This window comes from Gorilla gorilla, chromosome 6, assembly GCF_029281585.2.
Source record: "Gorilla gorilla gorilla isolate KB3781 chromosome 6, NHGRI_mGorGor1-v2.1_pri, whole genome shotgun sequence".
NCBI classification, from domain to species: domain Eukaryota; kingdom Metazoa; phylum Chordata; class Mammalia; order Primates; family Hominidae; genus Gorilla; species Gorilla gorilla.
In genome coordinates this window covers 117151509-117173413 of record NC_073230.2, presented here as the reverse complement: position 1 = coordinate 117173413, position 21905 = coordinate 117151509, and the positions used below count along the sequence as shown (strand labels likewise).

Sequence of the window (21905 nt, the reverse complement as noted above, 5' to 3'; positions counted from 1 at the left end):
GGGACCAGGCGCGGTGGCTCACGCCTGTAATCCCAGCACTTTGGGAGGCTGAGGCGGGTGGATCATGAGATCAGGAGATTGAGACCATACTGACTAAAACAATGAAACCCCATCTCTACTAAAAATACAAAAAATTAGCTAGGCATGGTGGCGGGCACCTGTAGTCCCAGCTACTCGGGAGGCTGAGGTAGGAGAATGGCGTGAACCTGGGAGGCAGAGCTTGCAGTGAACTGAGATCGTGCCACTGCACTCCAGCCTGGGTGACAGAGCAAGACTCCATCTCAAAAAAAAAAAAAAAAAAAAAAAACAGTTGGGTGACAAATGGTATGAGTAATACCTAAGTTTGATCTATTCTTAATTAGTGTAATAATATTTTTAAATGTCGCTAATAATGAAACTAAGGAAAAAAAGCTCTTTCCCTAATTACTTAGTTAACATCATCAGATAGACTGCTGTAAAATAGGAAAATTCTTCCATTTGATATGGAAATGTATACAAAGGTTTATGGTCATAGATATGTTTATGAGTTTTTCTCTGTACGTTTTTAATCCCAGCTGATGAAAAATTATAATTCAGTATCATTAATATAATAGTAATTCTTTTGATTAACATAGTAGCTTCATGTAAAAATTTCCAAGAGTTCCTTATTAGTCACAACGTTGAAAAAAATAATTAGGCCCCATCAGTAAAGCAACTCATGCTGGCATTCATACTGTATCATTGACATCAAAGTTTATGGTGTGCCATCAATTAGTATAGTTCTGATTATGTGAAAATGTAAAACTGTGAGCATTATTTATAAAAGTGTGGTGCTAATTAAAATATTTCTATATTTCTTATGATTTTTTAATAAAATTTGTTACAAAGTTGCATGAAAATTCATCCTCAAGAGTAGTCATAGGTGGATTTCTTTTTTGTAACATCATTATTTATTTATCCTATCAGGCCTACCCCAATTATTTACTGGGCAAAGGAAGATGGAATGCTACCCAAAAACAGGACAGTTTATAAGAACTTTGAGAAAACCTTGCAGATCATTCATGTTTCAGAAGCAGACTCTGGAAATTACCAATGTATAGCAAAAAATGCATTAGGAGCCATCCACCATACCATTTCTGTTAGAGTTAAAGGTATATTGTTTAAAATCCATTCTTCTTGCCTTCATGAGAGACCCTGAAACTTTAATTAAATGTGGTTTTCATTACATTTTTAGTAATGGTAAATGTAAAGTTATGTCAACATTCATGGTACCTTGACTCTCTTCTCATTGCTATTTGTAGTGCATCTAAATCAGGTTAAAAATTTACTTGTTCAAATCTTCCTCACAGAAGAATCCCAGTTAATGAATATAGGAATAATGAAGGAAATAGAAAAGTCAATATTAGAATCCCATAGTAATAACTACAGCAGGCAAGATCAAACAATGAATGCTAAAATTAGTGGGTGAAACTTTAAGGAGAAACAGGATATTTGCATAGCTTCAAAGTGTTTCTATCCCGCAGAAATTAATTACTGGGGAAGTTTTAGCGTGTCCACAAATACTTTATTACTCCTGTCTTTAGAAGATGGAGCTTACTCTCCCTCTTGAGTGTATGCTGGACACTAATGAACAGAGTATGGAATCCAGGGAAATAGTAACTTTGGAGTGGAGAAACCTGGCAGACACTGTCTTAACCAAGTGATGAATGTTAACGTCAATAATAATAAGTCATGTTTGATATCATATATTCCCCCATATGGTACAAGTAGAAGGGTTCATTACCTTTGGGATATTCTCAAAAGCCCAAAACCTCAGGGTAATCGTGAGAAAACATCAGACAAACCTAAGCTGTAAGACAGTCTACGAAATAACTGACCAGTACTCTTCAAAAGTGTCAAGGTCACAAAAGACAAGGAAAGACCAAGAAATTGTCAGATTGGAGACTATGACAAGTAAATGCAAAAGACGTTACAAGTAAATACGGTGTCTAGGACAGGATCCTGGGACAGAAACAAGACATTAATGCAAAAACGGAAATCCTAACAGAATGTGTAGTTTAGTTAAGTACCATTGTTAACTATTTGTTAGGTAACTAGACCATGGTCACATAAGATGTTAACGTTAGAGGAAGCTGAGGGAAGGAGGTATGGAAATGCTCTATAATACCTTTGCAACTTTTCAAAAATGATGTTTTTAAGTTGCTTCCTAATTACATAATTATATATATTTTACAGGGCTCAGAATTTATTTTATTTATTTATTTATTATTTTGAGTTGGAGTCTCGCTCTGTTGCCCAGGCTGGAGTGTAATGGCGCTATCTTGGCTCACTGCAACCTCCACCTCCCGGGTTCAAGCAATTCTCCTGCCTCAGCCTCCCAAGTAGGTGGGATTACAGGTGCCCACCACCACACCTGGCTAATTTTTTTTTTTTGTATTTTTAATAGCAACAGGGTTTTACCGTGTTGGCCAGGCTGGTTTTGAACTCCTGACCTCAAGTGATCCAGCCACTTTGGCTTCCCAAAGTGTTGGGATTACAGGCATGAGCCACCGTGCCTGGTCCAGAATTTAAATGTGTGTTTCTTAGCCCTACCTGTACATGTAATTTTCTCTGTATGCTTAGATAAATCTGTCACCTCTTTGATGTCTGATTAATTTTAATGTAAAATGAGAAAATGAAATTTGTATCAAACAGGTCTAGAAATAATACATATATGTCAGTGAGTCTCTTTAAACATTCTTTGAAAATCTTAACTGTTCTTTGAAGCATTGTTTATAAATCTATTCGCTCAAAAAAAATGAGACTTGTTTAGTGTGAAGTACTTGCTTGTATTATTAAAATAGTTCAATATGTTCTTTTGCTAAAATGCTTATTTGATTCAGATTTTTGGTCTTTTTTCTTCCTCCTGTAAAGCGGCTCCATACTGGATCACAGCCCCTCAAAATCTTGTGCTGTCCCCAGGAGAGGATGGGACCTTGATCTGCAGAGCTAATGGCAACCCCAAACCCAGAATTAGCTGGTTAACAAATGGAGTCCCAATAGAAAGTAAGTTGCCTTGAGTGGTTCTAATTGCAGTATATTTTCAGAGCATATATACATCCCGACAGTGAATAAATGGTGATAAAAAAGTAACTCAGGTTAAGGAAGGAAGCCACATGTATGTTAAACACAGGCACCAAATTACCTTTGCGTTTTATTACCATTAGATATATATTATGAATGTGAATAGTTTATGCTGTTAACATAATGGTATGTGATGACTGGTACTTGGCAATATTTCATCTGCTTTTTACATGGATAATGGGAAGAATGACAGGGTCAGAAACAAATATCACTTAAAAGTTTAGATGATCTTCTTTGTGCAAAACATCAAGTGATTTGTGGAAATGTCACAGGCGCTAGAGGAGATAGGTGGGGAGACTCGGCATAGAGCCAATGGATATGACAAGCATAAGAAACCCAGCTGTCTTAATATAAAGAGTTTTCAGTCATAAGTATAGCAAGTATAGCCCAGGTGTTCCCACTGTCTTCCAAGGTCACCGTCCCATTTGATACCCAAAGAAGAACACATCCTCTGACCCTGATCATATGCAGGATGCTTTACCTTTGACTAGTGCTCCCTCCCTGAGAGCTGCTGATATCATCCTTGAGCAGCACCTGGGCAGCCTGGCTATACTTGTTGCCCCGTTCAGCAGCCTGCCTGCTCCGATGCTCCACTCCTTCCACTTCATTAGCCAATATCTCCAAGCTACCACTATGCTGCCCAGCGTGTGGCTTCAGGCCCTCCCATTAATCTGCTAAATCATAGCAAAGGCCAGCTTTACAAAACTTGGCTAAAGGCTTGGGGAGAGTCAAGGGAATTATAGCAAAGAAAAAATCTTTAAATGGATGTTGCACCTCTCTGCTCCTTAATTCCTAAGCCATGGCCATGAACAGAGAACCCACTAGACTCTCCTCTTCCTCTACCCCACCCACCACCAGCTACTGCCGAGAGGAGCATCTTTCAACATTTTCCCCTTCTTGGAGTTCAGACCTCCTCTTAGACACCAAGACAGAGAAAGTCAGTTTCAGCATCAAACCCAGCCTTAGGTTCACTCTCCCAGTCAATAACATGATTACCTGCAAAGATATTCTTTACTCACAATAAAGATAGCCCTCAGGCTTATGATACAGGACAGATTGGCTTTGACTGCCTCCAAGTCAGAATCCAATATTGGTTCTACATTTACGTAACCAAAAGGTCTGCCGAATTGACTTTCCCAAAGTAACACACACACTTCCCCTAAGATGGTTCCAAAAAACTGCTGGCAGATTTAAAGTGGCACAAGTCTCTGTTTCTTACCGTCAAGGTCTGACAACTGCAGGGTGACTGAGTCATCGCAGCCTGCCCCATGAATATTTATTGGAAGTTCACTTGTGTCTCGTAGTACAGTAGCTGTCAGATACTTTGAAACAGGCAGACTGTGTTCACTGTAGAAGGAAGTGTATTCCTGGGAGAAAACAGATGCTAGAGGCCAGCAAATAGGGTTTGGGTATTTCCATTCCCAATTTTAACCAGGATCAGGATCCAGAGAAATGGCAGAGAGTACTTTGTGGTTGTGTTTCAGGAAGCTCTTGCTACTCTCAGGGGAATATGAGTGAAAACTGAGAGGAAAAAGTAGAAGAAAGCCCAGAACTAAAAAAGTTTTATGGTGGCTCATGTGAGCCTGTAATCTCAGCACTTTCAGAGGCTACGGCGGGCGGATTTCTTGAGTACAGGAGTTAGAGACCAGCCTGGGCAACATGGCAAAATCCTGCTTCTACAAAAAATTAACAAAAAATTAGCTGGTACAATGTATGATTTTCTCAGGAATGCATACAAAATGGCAATAAATGATGATACATGCTTGATACTTTTGCACCATGTTTTGCAGCTCAGAGTTTTTGTGTCCATTTATGGAAGGTTAAAAGTGCCCCTGAGATCTAGACTCAGTGAAACTGACAAGTGGAAGGAACCATCCATCTAGCCCTTCAGCAGGGAAAATGGGGAAGCTAGGGGATAAACCCTCAAGCTTGGCAGCCAGAGTGCAATACTATGCAAGGAAAATTGAGATGTGAGTGGATGACATAAGCAGAAGAGGATTAAATAATGAAGCTGATTTTTCTTCTTGATTTGCTCAGCTTGTTGTCCTTCCAAACCAGCCGTCTTAGTCCATTCCTGCTGCTATAACAAAATGCCTTAGACTGGGTAATTTATAAACAACAGAAATATATTGCTCACAGTTCTGGAGGCTGGAAAGTCCAAGATCAAAGAACCAGCAGATTTCATGTCTGGTGATGGCCTGTTCCTCACAGATGCTGCTATGTGTCCTCACATGGTAGAAGGAGCGTACGGGCTCCCTCAAGACCTTTAGAACAGCACCAGTCTCATTCATGAGGGGGAAACCCTCATTTCCTGATCACCTCCCAGAGACCCCACCTCTTAACCTTGGAGTTAGGTTTCAACATGAATTTTGGAGGGACACAAATATTCAGACCATAGTACCAGAGTATGCAGTGCCTCTGAGGGAACCTTGTAAATCCAGTCATCTTAACAGCTTTGAAAATACACTCATAACATAATAACACTCCCCTTTTAAATTACATTTTTGTGGGGAGAATCAACCATAAAAGGCCTGCTTTGGGGGTACAGAGTAGTAATACCAGAAAGAGTAGTTCCTCTTGTAACCCTAAATTGTCTGAGTAGGTAGAGAAGAAAGAGTTAGGACTAAATGTCTCAAATCAGATCAGCTCATCTCTTCCATCCCAAAAGTCTTCTTTAAGGCCCCCTGAGACAGAAAAAAGGAGACTGAGAAGACAAGGCTGGAATTCCATAGCTCCTATAGATCCAGGGTCGCTCACCCTCTGGTGTGCCTCAGAGCAGTCACTCTAGTGGACATGCAGGGAGAGGAATACCACATGGTGTGGCAGCAAAGCAAGGAGCCCGGCACCACTAGGCCGCTCCGTGGTGCTGGTAGCAGGTGCTGCATGTTTATACCAAGGTACTGTGAAGCTTCCCTGGAAGGGGTCTTACTCGACATCTGGTGGCCAAGCTGAAAGTGGATTACCATTTGGACATCTCATAACTAAAAGATGATGAGCCAGCGGGGCCCCTGCACAGCTTTCTGCACGATGACACTGCAAAGGTATAGCTGTTCCCTGCCCCTGGCCTTCTGCAGCTGGCCCATCTGCAGCTTCTGCTGAGTGGCCACATGGGTGGATGCTAAGTCTTCAACAGCTAAGTTCAAAGTGAACCCTGCATGCCCCCACTGTGTGTTGATCTCCCCTGATCCAAAATAATGAGAGAATGAGGGGGGTGCAGAAACTATCCAAAACATTAATAGACATTTAAGGAGCCCTGTGCCGCTCTCTTTTTCATCCCCTTCTTGGTAATTGTCCCATGAATTTAGAGGCCCCTGAAGGGAATTGCCTTTGAGGGTTAGGGACCATCCTGGAAACGGGGCACCAGTGCTTGTTTCCCATCTGGAGTTTGCTGACTTGTGCACCCCACATCTAGCACGGCTGGGAGACAGGGGAAGGATGACAGGGAGATGCAGAGAGGTGAAGGTAGGAACTGAGGGCACAGTCTGCCACAGTGTGTGACAGGGCTGAATTAGCACAATGAAGACTCCTTGCCTTCATCATGGGGTCCTAGCATAGGCGCCAGAAGTGAGCTGGGAGCACAAGCTGGCTTGCTGACAGCACTTTCTACCCAAGAGACTGCAGAAATTGCAGGTGGACCAGCTGCTGCGGGTGAGGGGCAGGAAACAGCTGTGCTTCTGAAGTACTGTTGTCAGGGGCTGTGCAGTGTCCCCTCCAGGTGCCTGAAGTTTGTCTCCTGTGCCACACAACAGAGATACAGTCAGGGGACCATACTGCCAGGTACACAGCCTCCCCACTCCTGACTTGCAGGCGAGCACCTAAGGACACTGACTGTCTCCTTTCGCCTCTGCAGGCTCTGGCTGCTGAGTGCACATAAATACTGTAAAAGGAGAAGCTGGTTCAGAGAGGGGAATGGTAAGAAGGGTTCTTTTAGCAAAATGCCATGTTATTGATCTGTGACTGCATTTAAGACCTGAAAGCTGTTGTTTTAAAAAAAAAAAAACTGGAAAAATTAACTCCAAAAGTGTCTGGGCTTTTATTTCAGTGTCTTCTAAAGCTTTACCCTTCCCCCCTCCCCAGGACTGGCCAGATTACTTAAAGCTTTCCTTGAAGCAAAAATCACAGGCTGTATTAAATAAATGTGGAATTTTCCCAAAACCACCTAAAATAGTTTTAAAACAATCTACAGAAGTCAGATAAAATAACACAGCTGCAGAGAACTAGTGCTGAAAGGGAACTTTAATTTTTTTGTGTAATGGGAGGGTATGAAAATAGAACCCAGGACCAGAAAGAAAATGAACTTGCTATTGGCAGGATGGGGCAAAGAATTTCCCTGCTCTACCCTAGGAGGTTGCTTTTCAGGACTTCAAAGCCACACTGAGGTGGGTGTTTTTGAGTTCCTTTTTCTTCCTCTTGGTCTTCCCCACTGGAGAGTCTGTGCCATTCTGGTGGTGGCGCCCAAGGCTGTGGCCACTGTGATTCCTGTCTCTGCAGGAGAGTCTAACACTTGCAGATCCTTGATAGTTTCCAGCGTGCATTGTATTAGGTCTGTCAGACTCTTCTGCATGAAACGTGGATGAGATCACACCATGATTGTGTTAAAAGGCCCCTGTCCTCTCAGGGATGAGGAGGGAAAAGAACTAAGAGAATAAGATTGGGCAGAAGACCTCTTCCTGGCACAGTGACATATTTTTCTCACAATGAAAGATGTTGAAAGCCAGGAATGTAAGATAAGCACCAGGAGAATGGAGGACTGGTCCAGGATATTCCTGGGATTTCATCAAGGCATCCTCCTTTCTTCCTTTTCACAAAACTAAGGGGCTCAGTGGCATCCTCTTGTAGGGATGGAATAAGTAAATGAAGAGGGAAATTTAACTCTTCTCCCAGAAATGTGTTCTACATTATGCCCAAATGTTCACGTTCCAGGAAATGTTTACAAAGTTGACTAACTGAGAAAACCTGAGCAGTAACCTCATTTAAACAAACCAGTACATGCTGCCATTTGTAGTCTCTCATCTCCAAAATGCATAAAATACTATATGATTAGCCTGTTTCACAAAGTTCTTTCTAAAATGAAATTATGCAGTAAATGTAAAAGCATTTTAAAGATTGATCGTACTCTGTTCATGTAAGATGGCATGATTATTATTATTATTCTCATTATCTATATGTTGAAAGTGTTTATAGTTTTACTTACCAACATCAGGAGAGTTGGGTTATAAGTATTTTCTGAAGGCCATCACCCCAGTTCTGGACCTTATCTTTGTGGCTTTAAGTTATTTGTAGGGATTCTGTGCTTTTAAATTTCTTTCTCCAGTGTTTATTGACAGCAGATGAAGTTGTTTATTCCCAGAATTAATGATTATTCCTCTGGATAATTTGGATTTGCATGCTAGAGAGTTACTCTACCCACTAGCCAGCCCATCCAAAGGCTCCAAATGTCTCTACATTAGTGATTTTACTCTGTGTCCAGCTACCAACCGAGCCTCCATATGTCACCGTGACAGTTCCTGGGTTTGTTTGCATTTTTTAAACAAGTACTTAAGGAAAACTCCCATGGAGAGAGGTCTGCTTACTCATTATTATTACCTAAAGGGTTTATTTTGTTCCTAAATACCTTGCCAAAAATAAATATTTGAAGACTGCTCTATTTAGCATATATAAGGCAGATACAGTCAGATGCCTTTCAGGTAAAAAATACCTTCCCAAAGAGTTGATGGCAAAGAAAAGTGCAACTGAGAGCAACAGAAAAGCTTTCTGACATGGTTTGTTTGTGACTGATGAGTCTCCACTTGGGGAAAATTGTCCTACTGACATTGTTGAGCTTTGCCCTCCAAGTTCATGGTCGTGTAACATTATTATTATTATTGTGGTAAAAACACATAACAAAATTTACCATCTTAACCATTTTAAGTGTACAGTTCAGTAGTGTTAAGCATTTTCACATTATTGTGCAACAGATCTTCAGAACTAGAGCCCTTTAGCCATTAAATATTGTGTGGTGGTGTAACTTTTAAAAACTCAATACATTTAAGGAATTTGAGGAACTCTTATGTAGTCTGCCACCCATCCAGAGAGATTCGGCCCAGAGCTCTGCCTGGGATTCATCACAGTCTAAAATACACAGCCACTCTATTCCACTGCCTGGAACATCCACAGAGATGCAGTCAGGGTGGGCACATGGTGGGCACCGAGAGTGCCCTGAAGAGTCCCAGCACTGAGAGCCCAAGTGCTGGGTCCAGAAGTGCTAAGAATCTTTTTCTTTTTCTTTTTTTTTTTTTTTTTTTTACCGACCTTTAAAATTTAGTTTGTTTCTCTACTTTATTCTTGTATTATTTTTTATTTCCATAGATTTTTGGGGAACAGGTGGCATTTGGTTACATGAATAAGTTCTGAGATTTTGGTGCACCCGCCACCCGAGCAGTGTACACACTGTACCCAATATATAGTCTTTTATGCCTCGCTGCCCCCCACACTTTCCTTTGAGACCCCAAAGTTCAATATATCATTCTTATGCCTTTGTGTCCTCATAGCTTAGCTCCCACTTATGAGTGAGAACATATAATGTTTGGTTTTCCATTCCTGAGTTACTTCACTTAGAATAATGATCTCCAATTCCATCTAGGTTGCTGTGAATGCCATTATTTCATTTCTTTATATGGCTGAGTAGTATTTCATAGTGTGTGTGTGTGTGTGTGTGTGTGTGTGTGTGTGTGTGTGTGTGTGTGTGTGTATATTTCTTTATCCACTCATTGATTGATGGCATTTGGGCTGGTTCCATATTTTTGCAATTGCGAATTGCGCTGCTATCAACATGTGTGTGCAAGTATCTTTTTTGTATAATGACCAGAAGTGCTAAGAATCACTGACAGAGAATAAGTCTCCAGAAATGCTGCTTTGTGTTCCAGCACCCCTTGTTGAGGCAGTAGGTGAGCATCACTGAGATTGTGTGAGTCAGAAAGGCCCCAGTAATACAAGACTTGGGATCTGGGACACATGGGCTGCCCTAAGTTACACTGCGTTTTCAGGGTCCATGGCTGGCCTAAGGTACACTGTGTTTTCAGGGTCCATGGCTGCCCTAAGGTACACTGTGTTTTCAGGATCCATGGCTGCCTGCGACAGCTACAGTTCACTTTCTAGGCCAGTGTGTCATATCCATCCTCTGCTGTCTTTTGTCAACGAATCTATATACCCTGTTGAAGGAATTATGACTTGTATTTGTCTTTGGTTTGGAAGAACATGTTCCTTAAGGCAATTTTGAAATTATTAGAGTCATAAATAGGAGATGTAAGCTAAGAAGTCAATTCAGAGTATCTCGACACCCCCACATAACTAGTTGAACAGCCCGGAGTATCTAAGATGATTTCATAAATGAGTTACTGATAGTGATCAGAGTGTTGAATAACTGCTTTTTTGTTACATTTTTCTTTGGGAATGAAGACATTAATCAGTCCATGAGGAGTAACTTGTAAGTTAGAGTTTTAATAATCCTTGGATGCTAAAAACTTATTCTGAACTTAAATGTATGGCAAATTTTTAAAATATTCTGGTCTAAAACATCTAAAAGACTTTTAGGCTATAAATGTGATACCGTATGTGGTAGACAGAATAATCCCTCCTTCTACCCCACCCCGCCACGATGTCTACATCCCAATCCCTAGAAACTATGAATATGTCACCTTACATGGCAAAAGGGAATTTGCACATGTGATTAAGGTTAAGGGCCTTGAGATGGGGAGGTTATCCTGGACTATCTAATTTGGGCCCAATTTAATTACATGAGCCCCCAAAAGCAGAGTGCCTTTTCCGGCTTTGGTTGGAAAGAAAGGTGACTATGGAAGAATGATCAGAGAGATGCAACATCGACAGCTTTGAAAATGGAGGAAGAGGACCATGGGCCAAGGAATGTGGGCAGCCTCCAGAGGCTGGAAAAGGCAAGGACATGGATTCTCCCCTAGAACCTTCAGAAAGCAACGCAGCTCTGCTCATGCATTGGTTTTAGAGCAGTATGACCCATGTCAGACTTCTAACCTACAGAACTGTATGATAGTAAATTTGTGTTGTTTTAAGCCACTACATTTGTGGTAAGTTGTTACAGCAACCGTGGAAAACTATTACAGAATGAGGGAGCAAAATACTTCGAGTTTGGGTCATAAAACAAGGATGTACTATGGTTTGGTTGATTTTTATTACAGTGGGTTAATATAAACCACAGATGAAACAAATTTTTTTTATTTTAAAAGTGATAAAAGAGTCTAAACACAGTGATGAGTGTGTCTTAGATACACATCCTTTTCCTTTCACCAAGGAAAAAGAAATGGTGCTTAGAAAGAACATGAAGTCTTCTTAAATGCTTCAAGTTGCAGGAGCAGTTTAAGAGAAAAGGTGCTGTTATTTAGTTTTGATTTTGATCATCGTGCTGAGACAGAGACCTAAATCCCTCTTAGTGTAGTTCTAAAGCAATATAAGCTCAAAGCCTAAAGTGTATCATTCACAGAAAGGAATTCATCTCCAATCTCACAGAAGTTCCAAATTGCTGGGCATGCCCGGGACTAAATCCTCACATACTATGTTACCCAGCCAGTTCTATTCCACTTCAGTAAGGATCAAGCCTGTTCCTAATGTTTAAATACTTGAGAGATTTAGCTGAAAACATTGTCTTCAAGAAGAATTTACACAATTTATTTATACTTCAGCTTCAAGAATATCCACAGCAGAAAATTAAATATTTTCACATTTGGTTATTAGCCCCGTAGTGTTTATGTATTTGTTGATTTATTTATGTCAAGAAGAGGCTCCTAAAAGGAACAGGTTTGAACAAGCTGGAGTGTTTCTATATTTTTTACTAGCTTTTGCTATTTCCTCTTGATCGTTAACTTTTTTTCTCTTAAATAACCACAATCTCTTGAACACAGCAATGTTTTCCTGAATTTGTAATGCAATTTTCACCTAAACTTGTAAGAGTTTTTTTTCTGCATCTCTCAAAATAATACTTGGTGTTCAACATGGCACATGTATACATATGTAACAAACCTGCACATTGTGCACATGTACCCTAAAACTTAAAGTATAATAAAAAAAAAGATACCAGGGGCAAGTGAATGGAAAGGTCTTTAAAAAATAAAAATAAAAATAAATAATACTTGGTGTTACAGAATCAGTCGACTTAAGACTAAATGAATATTGAGCACGTACCCTTGCTAATATATAACTCAATTCTGAGAAGGAAAATGTTCTGGTTTCTGCCTAAATTCTAGTCTTATTCTTACTGCATGTACTTAGATCAGTCTTTATTTATGTCCTACTGACTTTACAAGCTTAATATACATCTTTTAAGCAAATAGGAATAAATACTTTCTATTTTTACATCCAAACAGTTGCCCCTGATGACCCCAGCAGAAAAATAGATGGCGATACCATTATTTTTTCAAATGTTCAAGAAAGATCAAGTGCAGTATATCAGTGCAATGCCTCTAATGAATATGGATATTTACTGGCAAATGCATTTGTAAATGTGCTGGGTAAGCTCTCCTTTTATTAAAGACATGGCAAATTAAATTAATGACTGCTGTTATTTTCTGTTCAATCAGCAAAAATATATTGAGCATCTACTATGTGCAATGCACCATACTTGGAGCTATAAGGGATGGATAAGATATAAACCTTGCCCCAAAGAATATTGCAGTCTTAATGTTCTTCCATAACACAGTTTTTACAATGGCAAATTCTTCATTGTAGAACTAGTCAAATAAGCTGTTCTACTTACAGATGGTTAGACTAAGTGTCAAACCCTCAAAAGGAAAATAGCATTTGTCTGCTATTAGCAACTGAATATTATTGCTCTTCATCGTAAGACACTGACAAGTTGAATAACAATTTAATGATTCTGATTTTTAAAAACTAATACATGAATCATAATGTTTGGCCTTTATCCAAGTCACAGATGTACATTTATTTTATTTGTAAGAACATATTTTAAAAAGTGTGATATACTGAAACATATTCTCAAATAATTGGCTTATGTGAACATTGTATTTCTTATATTGGACAAAACTACCAAAATACCACATCTGTTAAAATTTTTGTGAGAATTGTTTTCATGGTGCCAGGGAATTATACTTCAACCCTTTAAAATTAGTATGCTTCCTTTTCAATCAAAATTACCATCAGTAAGCCAACCAATACTTGGTATTTTCCTTTCATGCTTGAAATGAAGGTCACTAATCCTATGAAGAGCTAAGCAGTTAAGATATTGGTGGATGTTAATAATAAAAAAAAAAAGATATTGGTGGATGTTGAGAAAGCACTTTTGGCTGCTGATTCCTTTTTCATCTCTACTTTTATGAGTTCAGCATTTTTAGATTTTACATTTAAGGGAGATCATGCCAAGTTTGTCTTTCTGTATCTGGCCTGTTTCACTTAACACAACGTCCTCCAGGTTCATCCATGTGGTCATGACATGAACGACATGAAGGAAATGATAGAATTTCCTTCTTTTTTAAGGCTGGATAGTATTCCATTATGTGTATATGCCACAGTTTCTTTATTCCATTCATTCATCGGTGGGCACTTAGGTTGATTCCATATCTTGGCTATTGTGAATAATACTGCAATGAACAAGGGAGTTCAAATATCTCGACATACTGATTTCATTTCCTTTGGATATATACCCAGTAATGGCGTTGTTGGATCATATGGTAGTTGTGTTGTTAATGTTTTGAGTATAAACAGTATAAACAATCTTTATAGTATTTTCCATAATGGCTGTACTAACTTATATTCCCTCCCACAATGTTTAAGTGTCCCCTTTTCTCTACATTCTTGCCAACACTTAGATCTCCTCTTTTTGATAATAGCCATTCTAATAAGTGTGATATAATATCTCATTGTGGTTTTAATTTACAGTTACCTGGCGATTGGTGATAATTGGGCATTTTCCCATATACCTGTTGGCCGTTTGTATATCTTCTTTTGAGAACTGTCTAGTCCAATGCCTTGCCCATTTTTAACCAGGTTATTCATTTTCTTACTATTGAATTATTTGAATTCTTTATATATTTTGGTATTAACCCCTTACCAGATATATAGTTTGCAAATGTTTTCTCCCCTTCCATAGGTTGTCTCTTCACTCTGTTCACTATTTCTTTGGCTGTGCAAGCTTTTTAGTCTGGTGTAATCCCATTTGTCTCTTTTTGTTTTTGTTGCTGTGGTTCCATTTATTCAGCCATCACACTCATCACTCTGCTTTTTTCTGCCAGCTTATGTGTTCCCCACCGTTCCTACCCACTGGGGTTATGATGAGTGAGTCATTCAACAAAAATATACTTGGCTGTTATTTTTGTGCCAGACACTGTGCTGGGGATAAAACAAAAGTCTCATTCCCTGACTGCAGTGGACTCACAGTAAATCAACAACCAAAATGATGTCTGAGCAAGAAGTAGGGCAGGAGGTAGAGGGAGGAAAAATGTATTTTTCTGCCTTGAGTGACTGGCAGCATTATGCCTGATAGAGAACATAAGGAGAGAGATAGGTTGCTTGTGCTTTACCATAAACTTTAATGACCTTAAAACAAAATACAATAAATAAACTATAGTCCTAAAATGTATTCTAATATTTACTTTACCTTTTAAAAATATTTATAGCTGAGCCACCACGAATCCTCACACCTGCAAACACACTCTACCAGGTCATTGCAAACAGGCCTGCTTTACTAGACTGTGCCTTCTTTGGGTCTCCTCTCCCAACCGTCGAGTGGTAAGTAGCAGCTCTGTGTGTTTTTCAATACTTAAAATGTTTGCTAAAGCCTTCATATTCTAAATATGTTGGGTTTTATTCAAAAAACAAACAGGGAAAGGCACCACACAATCCATTACACTGTTAATATTTATTTTTTTCTTTTGAGACAGAGTCTCACTTCATTACCCAGGCTGGAGTGCAGTGGCACAATCACAGCTCACTGCAGCCTCTGCCTCCTGGGTTCAAGCATATCTCCTGCCTCAGCCTCTAGAGTATCTGGGCCTACAGGCGCCTGCCACCACACCTGGCTAATTTTTTGTATTTTTAATAGAGAGAGGGTTTCACCATGTTGGCCAGGCTAATCTCAAACTCGTAACCTCAGCTTATCCGCCCGCCTCAGCCTCCCAAAGTGCTGGGATTATGGGTATGAGCCACTGTGCTTGGCCTACACTGTTAATTATTAAATTCATTCATTATTTCACAAATATTTATTAACTACTGGCTCTGTGTTAAATACTTTCATGTGTATAATCTATTTAGCAGCACACTCTATCAAGCACAGATCTACATGTAAATGATTTTTTTAAAAATTTAAGGCTGCTGTATTTCACAATGCCATGGACATCCCCTGGGATTTTGTGAGTAGTGGCTGGAGGGACTAGTTAGGGGATATTCCTTGATAATAAAATATCCTGTGGTATAGTAGGGGGTTCTATAAGCTCCAAAGCAGAATTTGTTCTTACCATTGTTTCTCTTAAGTACTTGTTGCACCAGGTCTTCCTGACTTGGATCCAGCCAAGCTCTCCCATGTTCTTTTACTCGCCACCTCAGACCATTCCCCTTTCATATGCCACCCGAGGTTTAAGTCCTCTACCTCCTCCTAGCTTGTTTACTTTAGCTGAAAGAGACAAGGCTAGGATGGATAAGCAATGGCTCAGAAGGAATGAATGAAAGAAAACTGGAACATTCTTTACTGATCATCTGTCAGGTCCTAGATGCTGTGCTAAGTTCCAACTACTGAGGTCAGAATATATGCAGGGTTAAGATTAAAGGAAAATTTCCCTTGGCCCCTACCTTAACCCCAGAGAAGAAAAATGGATGCTTATGCAGATGATTTTCCTAGTGAAGGTAACAGATTCACACTTAGTTTGTTTCATCCGTTTCATTTCTCCTCTCTGACATACATGCCTTTTTTTCTTCCCTGATTATTTTCCTATTGATACTTTCAAAAGTACAATCCTTCTAGCCTTGCAACTTTCACATTCGTCATGGTCGTGTTGACCTTGAACCTGGCATTTTATGTCTGACTTCAAAATATAATGTGTTTTTATTCTCATTGTGATAATTTCTGTAATGAAGGTTTAAAGGAGCTAAAGGAAGTGCTCTTCATGAAGATATTTATGTTTTACATGAAAATGGAACTTTGGAAATTCCTGTGGCCCAAAAGGACAGTACAGGAACTTATACGTGTGTTGCAAGGAATAAATTAGGGATGGCAAAGAATGAAGTTCACTTAGAGATCAAAGGTAAGGCAGAGGTAATGTGTTTAATTTTTAAATGACTTTGAACAAATTCTCCAGCTTTGCCAAATGGATAACGATGACTTTACATTTCAGATCCTACATGGATCGTTAAACAGCCCGAATATGCAGTTGTGCAAAGAGGGAGCATGGTGTCCTTTGAATGCAAAGTGAAACATGATCACACCTTAACCCTCACTGTCCTGTGGCTGAAGGACAACAGGGAACTGCCCAGTGATGAAAGGTATTTGAAGACGATTTCTTTACTTTCTCTTCATTCTTTCTTTAAGCTATTCTTGAACTAAAGGTCTACTATGTAGTCAATTATTGTGATGTTTTTAGTTTCTGAAGTCTGCTGTCTCCAAAATAGGGAGATAAGCATTTTCTCCCTACTGTAAAATATATGCACCCAAGAACGTATCAGGTGATTGAAATAGGACCCTGAGAATGTTTGTCTATCTTTGCGTGCTGGTCACTTGTGTAATTCAGGGTGGGAAAAAACCCTCAGGCCTGGACAGCATCCATTGTTTTATACCTTGAACAGCGAAGTCTCAACAGATGTTTTCATTACCTTTCTACAAATAAGCAGAAATATGACCTCTTTAATCACCAAAGACTGCTCAAATCCTTGTCAGTATTTTAAAAGACACTCGTTTTTATTTGGATAGGGAGTTTTTCTTTTGATTTTACCTAAAGCCAGTGAAAGGGGAAGGAAAAACAAAAACAGGTAGAGCATTTAAAAGAGCCCAAGCATGCTGCAGATTTCATTAAGAATGGAAGAAAGGTCATGGCATTTTCCAGATGAGACCCTCGATTTGACGTAGTAGTACAGAGTAGATATATGTTAGTTTTAGCAAAGTGGCTATAGGCCTCACTCTCTATTAGAAGGAATGCTGTATTCTGGTCGAAATCATTTCTGTGGTTCACCTGCAGCTGACCTAAAGTTGTGGTGCCTAAATATTGCCCTGTTGCTTGTTAATGACCCCGGAAGAACTCTGTGGCCTTCTCTTTTATGTGCCTAGAGTCTCCATCTAATTTTATGCTTGAACTAGTCAATTTTATTTGTTGAGTTGATAAAGATGAAAAGGTGTGGTAGTCTCACACCTGTGGTCCCAGCTACCTGGGAGGCTGAGGTGGGAGAATTACCTGGGCCCAGAAGGTTGAGACTGCAGTGAGCCATGACTGTACCACTGCACTCCAGCCTGGGTGACAGAGTGAGACCCTGTCTTTAAGATTAAAAGGAAACATAAAGAAATGACCATCAGGTTAAGTTGGCTGAAGCTTTTACTTGGAAATTAACTGAGAAGACAGTTTATGACTTATGCAGTTTCATTAAAATAATACATGAATTCTCTATACATTAATTTTTTGATCTGCTGAGCAATTGTTCATGCCCACAAGTTCCCTCTAGAAAAGTCTTAGAGAGATTGTTCATCTAAATCTTCCTGTTTCTAGTGATAAAGCAAATTATTATTCTTTGCATTTAATTTCTCCTATGAGAGTTTATACATGTAAGAAAATGACATGATTTTCTGCAGTAAATAATAAAGTATTTAAAATATATACTTTGATAGAAATTGAACTGAATGAGTGGTTTTCCAATGTTTCTTGGCAGCAAAAGCCTTAGTAAAGCCCTTTAGTAAGGCTAATGCTGGAACTATTCTTCGCCTCATTCCCCTGGGAACTTAAGGAAGCTCCTTCCTCTCGCTCTAGAGAAGTGGTGCCCAACCTTTTTGGCACCAGGGACTGGTTTCATGGAAGACAATTTTTCCACGGACAGGGTGGGGGCACAATGGTTTCAGGATGATTCAAGCACATTACATTTACTGTGCACTTTATTTCTATTATTATTATGTTGTAATATGTATATACATATATATATTATTACATGTAATATATACAGTGACAGATCATCAGGCATTAGATTGTCATAAGGAGAGCACAATCTAGATCTAGATCTCTCACTTGCACAGTTCACAATAGGGTTCACCTTCCTGTGAGAATCTAATGCTGCCGCTAATCTGACAGGAGGCGGAGCTCAGCTTCACTCGCCCCATTCCCCTGGGGCCTAAGGAAACTCCTACCACACCCTCTAGAGCAGCGGTCCCCTCTGCAGCCCAGTTCCTAACAGGACAGTACCCAGTTCTTGGCCCAGGGTTTGGGGACCCGTGCTCTAGAGGCCTGGTTGAAAAATACTGTGCCAGAGGACATATCCCTTCTAACCCAAGATTCTAATTGATTCTCATTGTTTTTCAACTTTAATCATTCTTAAAGTGATATGTATTTTGCTCTAACTTTTGAAAATGTTTACCATCTTTCTCCTTTATCAAATTTTATCAAATTTACAGTTTTTTTCCTGCCAGTGAAGCAATTATAGGGTACGGCTGCATGTGCATTTCAGCTGCTCTGAATGCATTCTATCCACAGGTTCACTGTTGACAAGGATCATCTAGTGGTAGCTGATGTCAGTGACGATGACAGCGGAACCTACACGTGTGTGGCCAACACCACTCTGGACAGCGTCTCCGCCAGTGCTGTGCTTAGCGTTGTTGGTAAGAACGAAAACAAAAATAGCACAACTGGCTTCCCTGCATTTGGTTGAAAAGAAAAAATAAGATAAAAATTGTAAATATCAAATATTTGCTTGTTAATATGCATGGGTGAGTTCATACCCATGTTTTTCTTCTTTGAAAGATGCCTTGGAGGCAATAATTTCAGTATAAATATACTGTGTAGCAGCACTGGGCGAAATGGTGGATATGCACATTAGTAACCTTTTTTGTAATAAAATAAGGAGAAATGATCTACTTGTATCTAAAATTGAAGGTTTTTTTTCCTAAATTGTTACTGCATGTTTATCAATGCTGTATCTCACAGCTAAGCATAGGGCTTAATTTTATAACCTTGAATAATGTACAGTCTTTGTCATCTTGTGCTATCTTGTATCTTTCCATTACTAATTTTGATTAAAATCCTTTATATTAATGTCCTTTCTAGCTCCTACTCCAACTCCAGCTCCCGTTTACGGTAAACTAATATGAGTCTTCTTTCTCTGTTTTCTGTCAAACAATTTCACGTTTGCAGAAAGTATTCATAACTTTCTTTTCTATGTCACATAATTGTGTTTCTTAAGGAAAAGGTCTCTGTCAGTTGTTATGTTGTGTCACGCATTTACTGACAATGAATCATTTCTTCATCATAACCACAGATTTTTCACCAAATTCGTTGCCAGTTCTTTCTAAATAGTTCATGTGCTGTTATAAAATCACTTCATTTGATAAAAGTCCCTCTTTGATGCAATTTCCTTTTAAAGTAGCATAGTGCTTTTTCAAAAGCCATCATCCACATTTTACAGAATGAAAAAGCTGTTTCTAATATCATTCTACAAATTAGGCTTTCATCTCAATTTATTAAAAGTTGTTTGGGAAAAATCTTGTTTTGGGATTCCATTTTCAAGAAATGTATATGGGGAAAAATAGATGTTTAGAACAACATTTAACTTTTATATCAGAGAAAACCGACTCACCATGTGTTAACAAAAGACAAATCACTCAAGAAAGACCAAAAGGAGGGGCACATTTATGTTGTGTGGCTTTTTAGAATCTGGAAAATAAGTCAGAAATCATTTCCAGAAATCTTTTTATTTAGAGAACCTTCATCTTTATTTAGTACATCAATACAAAAATCAATTTTTGGCATCTCAGCTGATTTTGCACAATATTATTAATATTGTGTCTAATTATCCAATATAAAACCTGTGCTTTGTAGACATTTACTGCCTTATGACTGATAAGAAAAAAAAGCACATATGTTTGTATGGTCTCTGGTCCCCTAAGAGCCAGAGATACTCATAGGAGCAAGGTCAAATAAAGGCCTGGGGGGAACAGTAACTCTCTGGATCTCAGAAGCACCATTAGAAGAGGCAGACATGCTTCTAGGACACCTTCCTCCCAACATGTGTCTGTCTATACACTGTGGTCCTCTGGGAGTAAACACACTTACGCATGCTGAGGGCTACCTCCATAGCATCTATTTCAGCTTTCTTTCGCAAATATAAATATTCTTTCAGAGCCCCAAAATCTGTTATTCAGCATTTTTTTAGAAAGAACATTTGAATTTTCTTTAAACAGCACCTTTTATTTGCCTGTATTTTTTCAGCAGTTGCTTTCTCTATTTCCCATGTATTAGAAATTAAGCTTATTATTTTTCATGTTTGTGCCCATTCATGTTTATGAGAAGAAACGCTGAGAGTGCTGATGAACCACATGTGTCTGCTTCACTGGGTTTGGTTACAAATGCTTTCATTTCCTTTGAAAAACAAGTGAGCAGAACTCATTGATGGGTTATCTCGTGTGTGTTCGTGTGTTCCCAGCAGCCTCAGCTGTGCACATTTCCTTTCAGTTGCATGCTCATTGACTATCAAGTGTGCTGTGTCTTTAAGATGTCCCCTCTGTGAATAGTATCACGAGTAAAGGAGAGCCTCTTAAAGATGGATGGGTGATCATGATGTGTGTATGTTTGGTCTACAGATGTCCCAAATCCTCCCTTTGACTTAGAACTGACAGATCAACTTGACAAAAGTGTTCAGCTGTCATGGACCCCAGGCGATGACAACAATAGCCCCATTACAAGTATGTGGTATTATTTGCTCTATTACCGATCAACTAAATGGCCATGTTTGAAGCACTTTGTAACAGTCAACTGAATTTCCTCACAAAGGTATTTACTGGGATTCTCTGCTTCATTACTGATAGAATAAAAATATTTATTTATGTCCTTCCTCTCTTCAGAGCTGAAACTATTCCTGGTTACACCTTCTAGAATAGGACACCCTTTAATTGCTGAAGATGTTGACCAATCAAATACACTGTCATTTGTGTTTAAGATCCATAAAAATCACTTTAAATATCTACCATGTAGGAAGATACACCTTAAGTTAGTTGTTTATTTTGCCCATTTCTTCTGGGAGAAAAGGTTAGGAGGAGCAAGTGCTGAATAGCTCTGTCTTCGTATTAAGAAATTGATACTTGATGAGTAAAGTAACTTTTCAACCCCCTGTTGGTAACAGAACTGGGCGTAGATAACAGGTTCTACCTTAACTTCCAACCTAGGTCTCTTTCTTTCCATTAGTCCCTGCTACAAAGTTGCCCATTCAACAATGTGAGCTTCTCACGTTGGTGACATAAGCCTAGGGCCTAGGAAATAAGATAAGGAAGGACAATGTCATAAGGATACTAGAAGAGCATAATAAAATTAGACTATAGGTAAGCTTCGAAGTTGAATTGTAAAACCAAAGAGATACTTAAGAGGCAGACACAATCAGGTCACATGCCTGAAATACATTATTACCTTCAGGCATATACCGCAGGAAGACAATTCCTTTCTGATGACTACCTAAGGTGATTCTGAAATGATAGGTGTGTTGATTTATTGTACCTCCTGGTAAAGTAGAATATTTCCACTAAAATTTAACAAAAGCCCCTCCTCTATCTTGTGTTGTTTAATGGTGCTCTTTTCCCTACTTGAGTGTTCAATGTCCTTGATCAGAAC

General features: G+C 39.2%; 1 protein-coding gene across 44 annotated transcripts in view; it reads left to right on the top strand.

Moving 5' to 3' along the window:
* Window positions 1–21905, top strand: part of NRCAM (neuronal cell adhesion molecule) — a 312039-nt gene that overhangs the window by 249427 nt on the left and 40707 nt on the right. For 27 of the 44 annotated variants that reach the window (XM_055392636.2, XM_055392655.2, XM_055392645.2 and 24 more), the window contains 9 exons: window positions 946–1130; window positions 2893–3024; window positions 12477–12620; window positions 14742–14853; window positions 16195–16361; window positions 16452–16599; window positions 18783–18907; window positions 19353–19382; window positions 20885–20986. In XM_055392636.2, the coding sequence (XP_055248611.1) occupies window positions 946–1130; window positions 2893–3024; window positions 12477–12620; window positions 14742–14853; window positions 16195–16361; window positions 16452–16599; window positions 18783–18907; window positions 19353–19382; window positions 20885–20986 (1145 nt within the window). The remainder of the gene's footprint in view (window positions 1–945; window positions 1131–2892; window positions 3025–12476; window positions 12621–14741; window positions 14854–16194; window positions 16362–16451; window positions 16600–18782; window positions 18908–19352; window positions 19383–20884; window positions 20987–21905) is intronic. The other 17 variants (XM_019031505.4, XM_019031504.4, XM_055392656.2 and 14 more) reach the window with 1 other exon arrangement.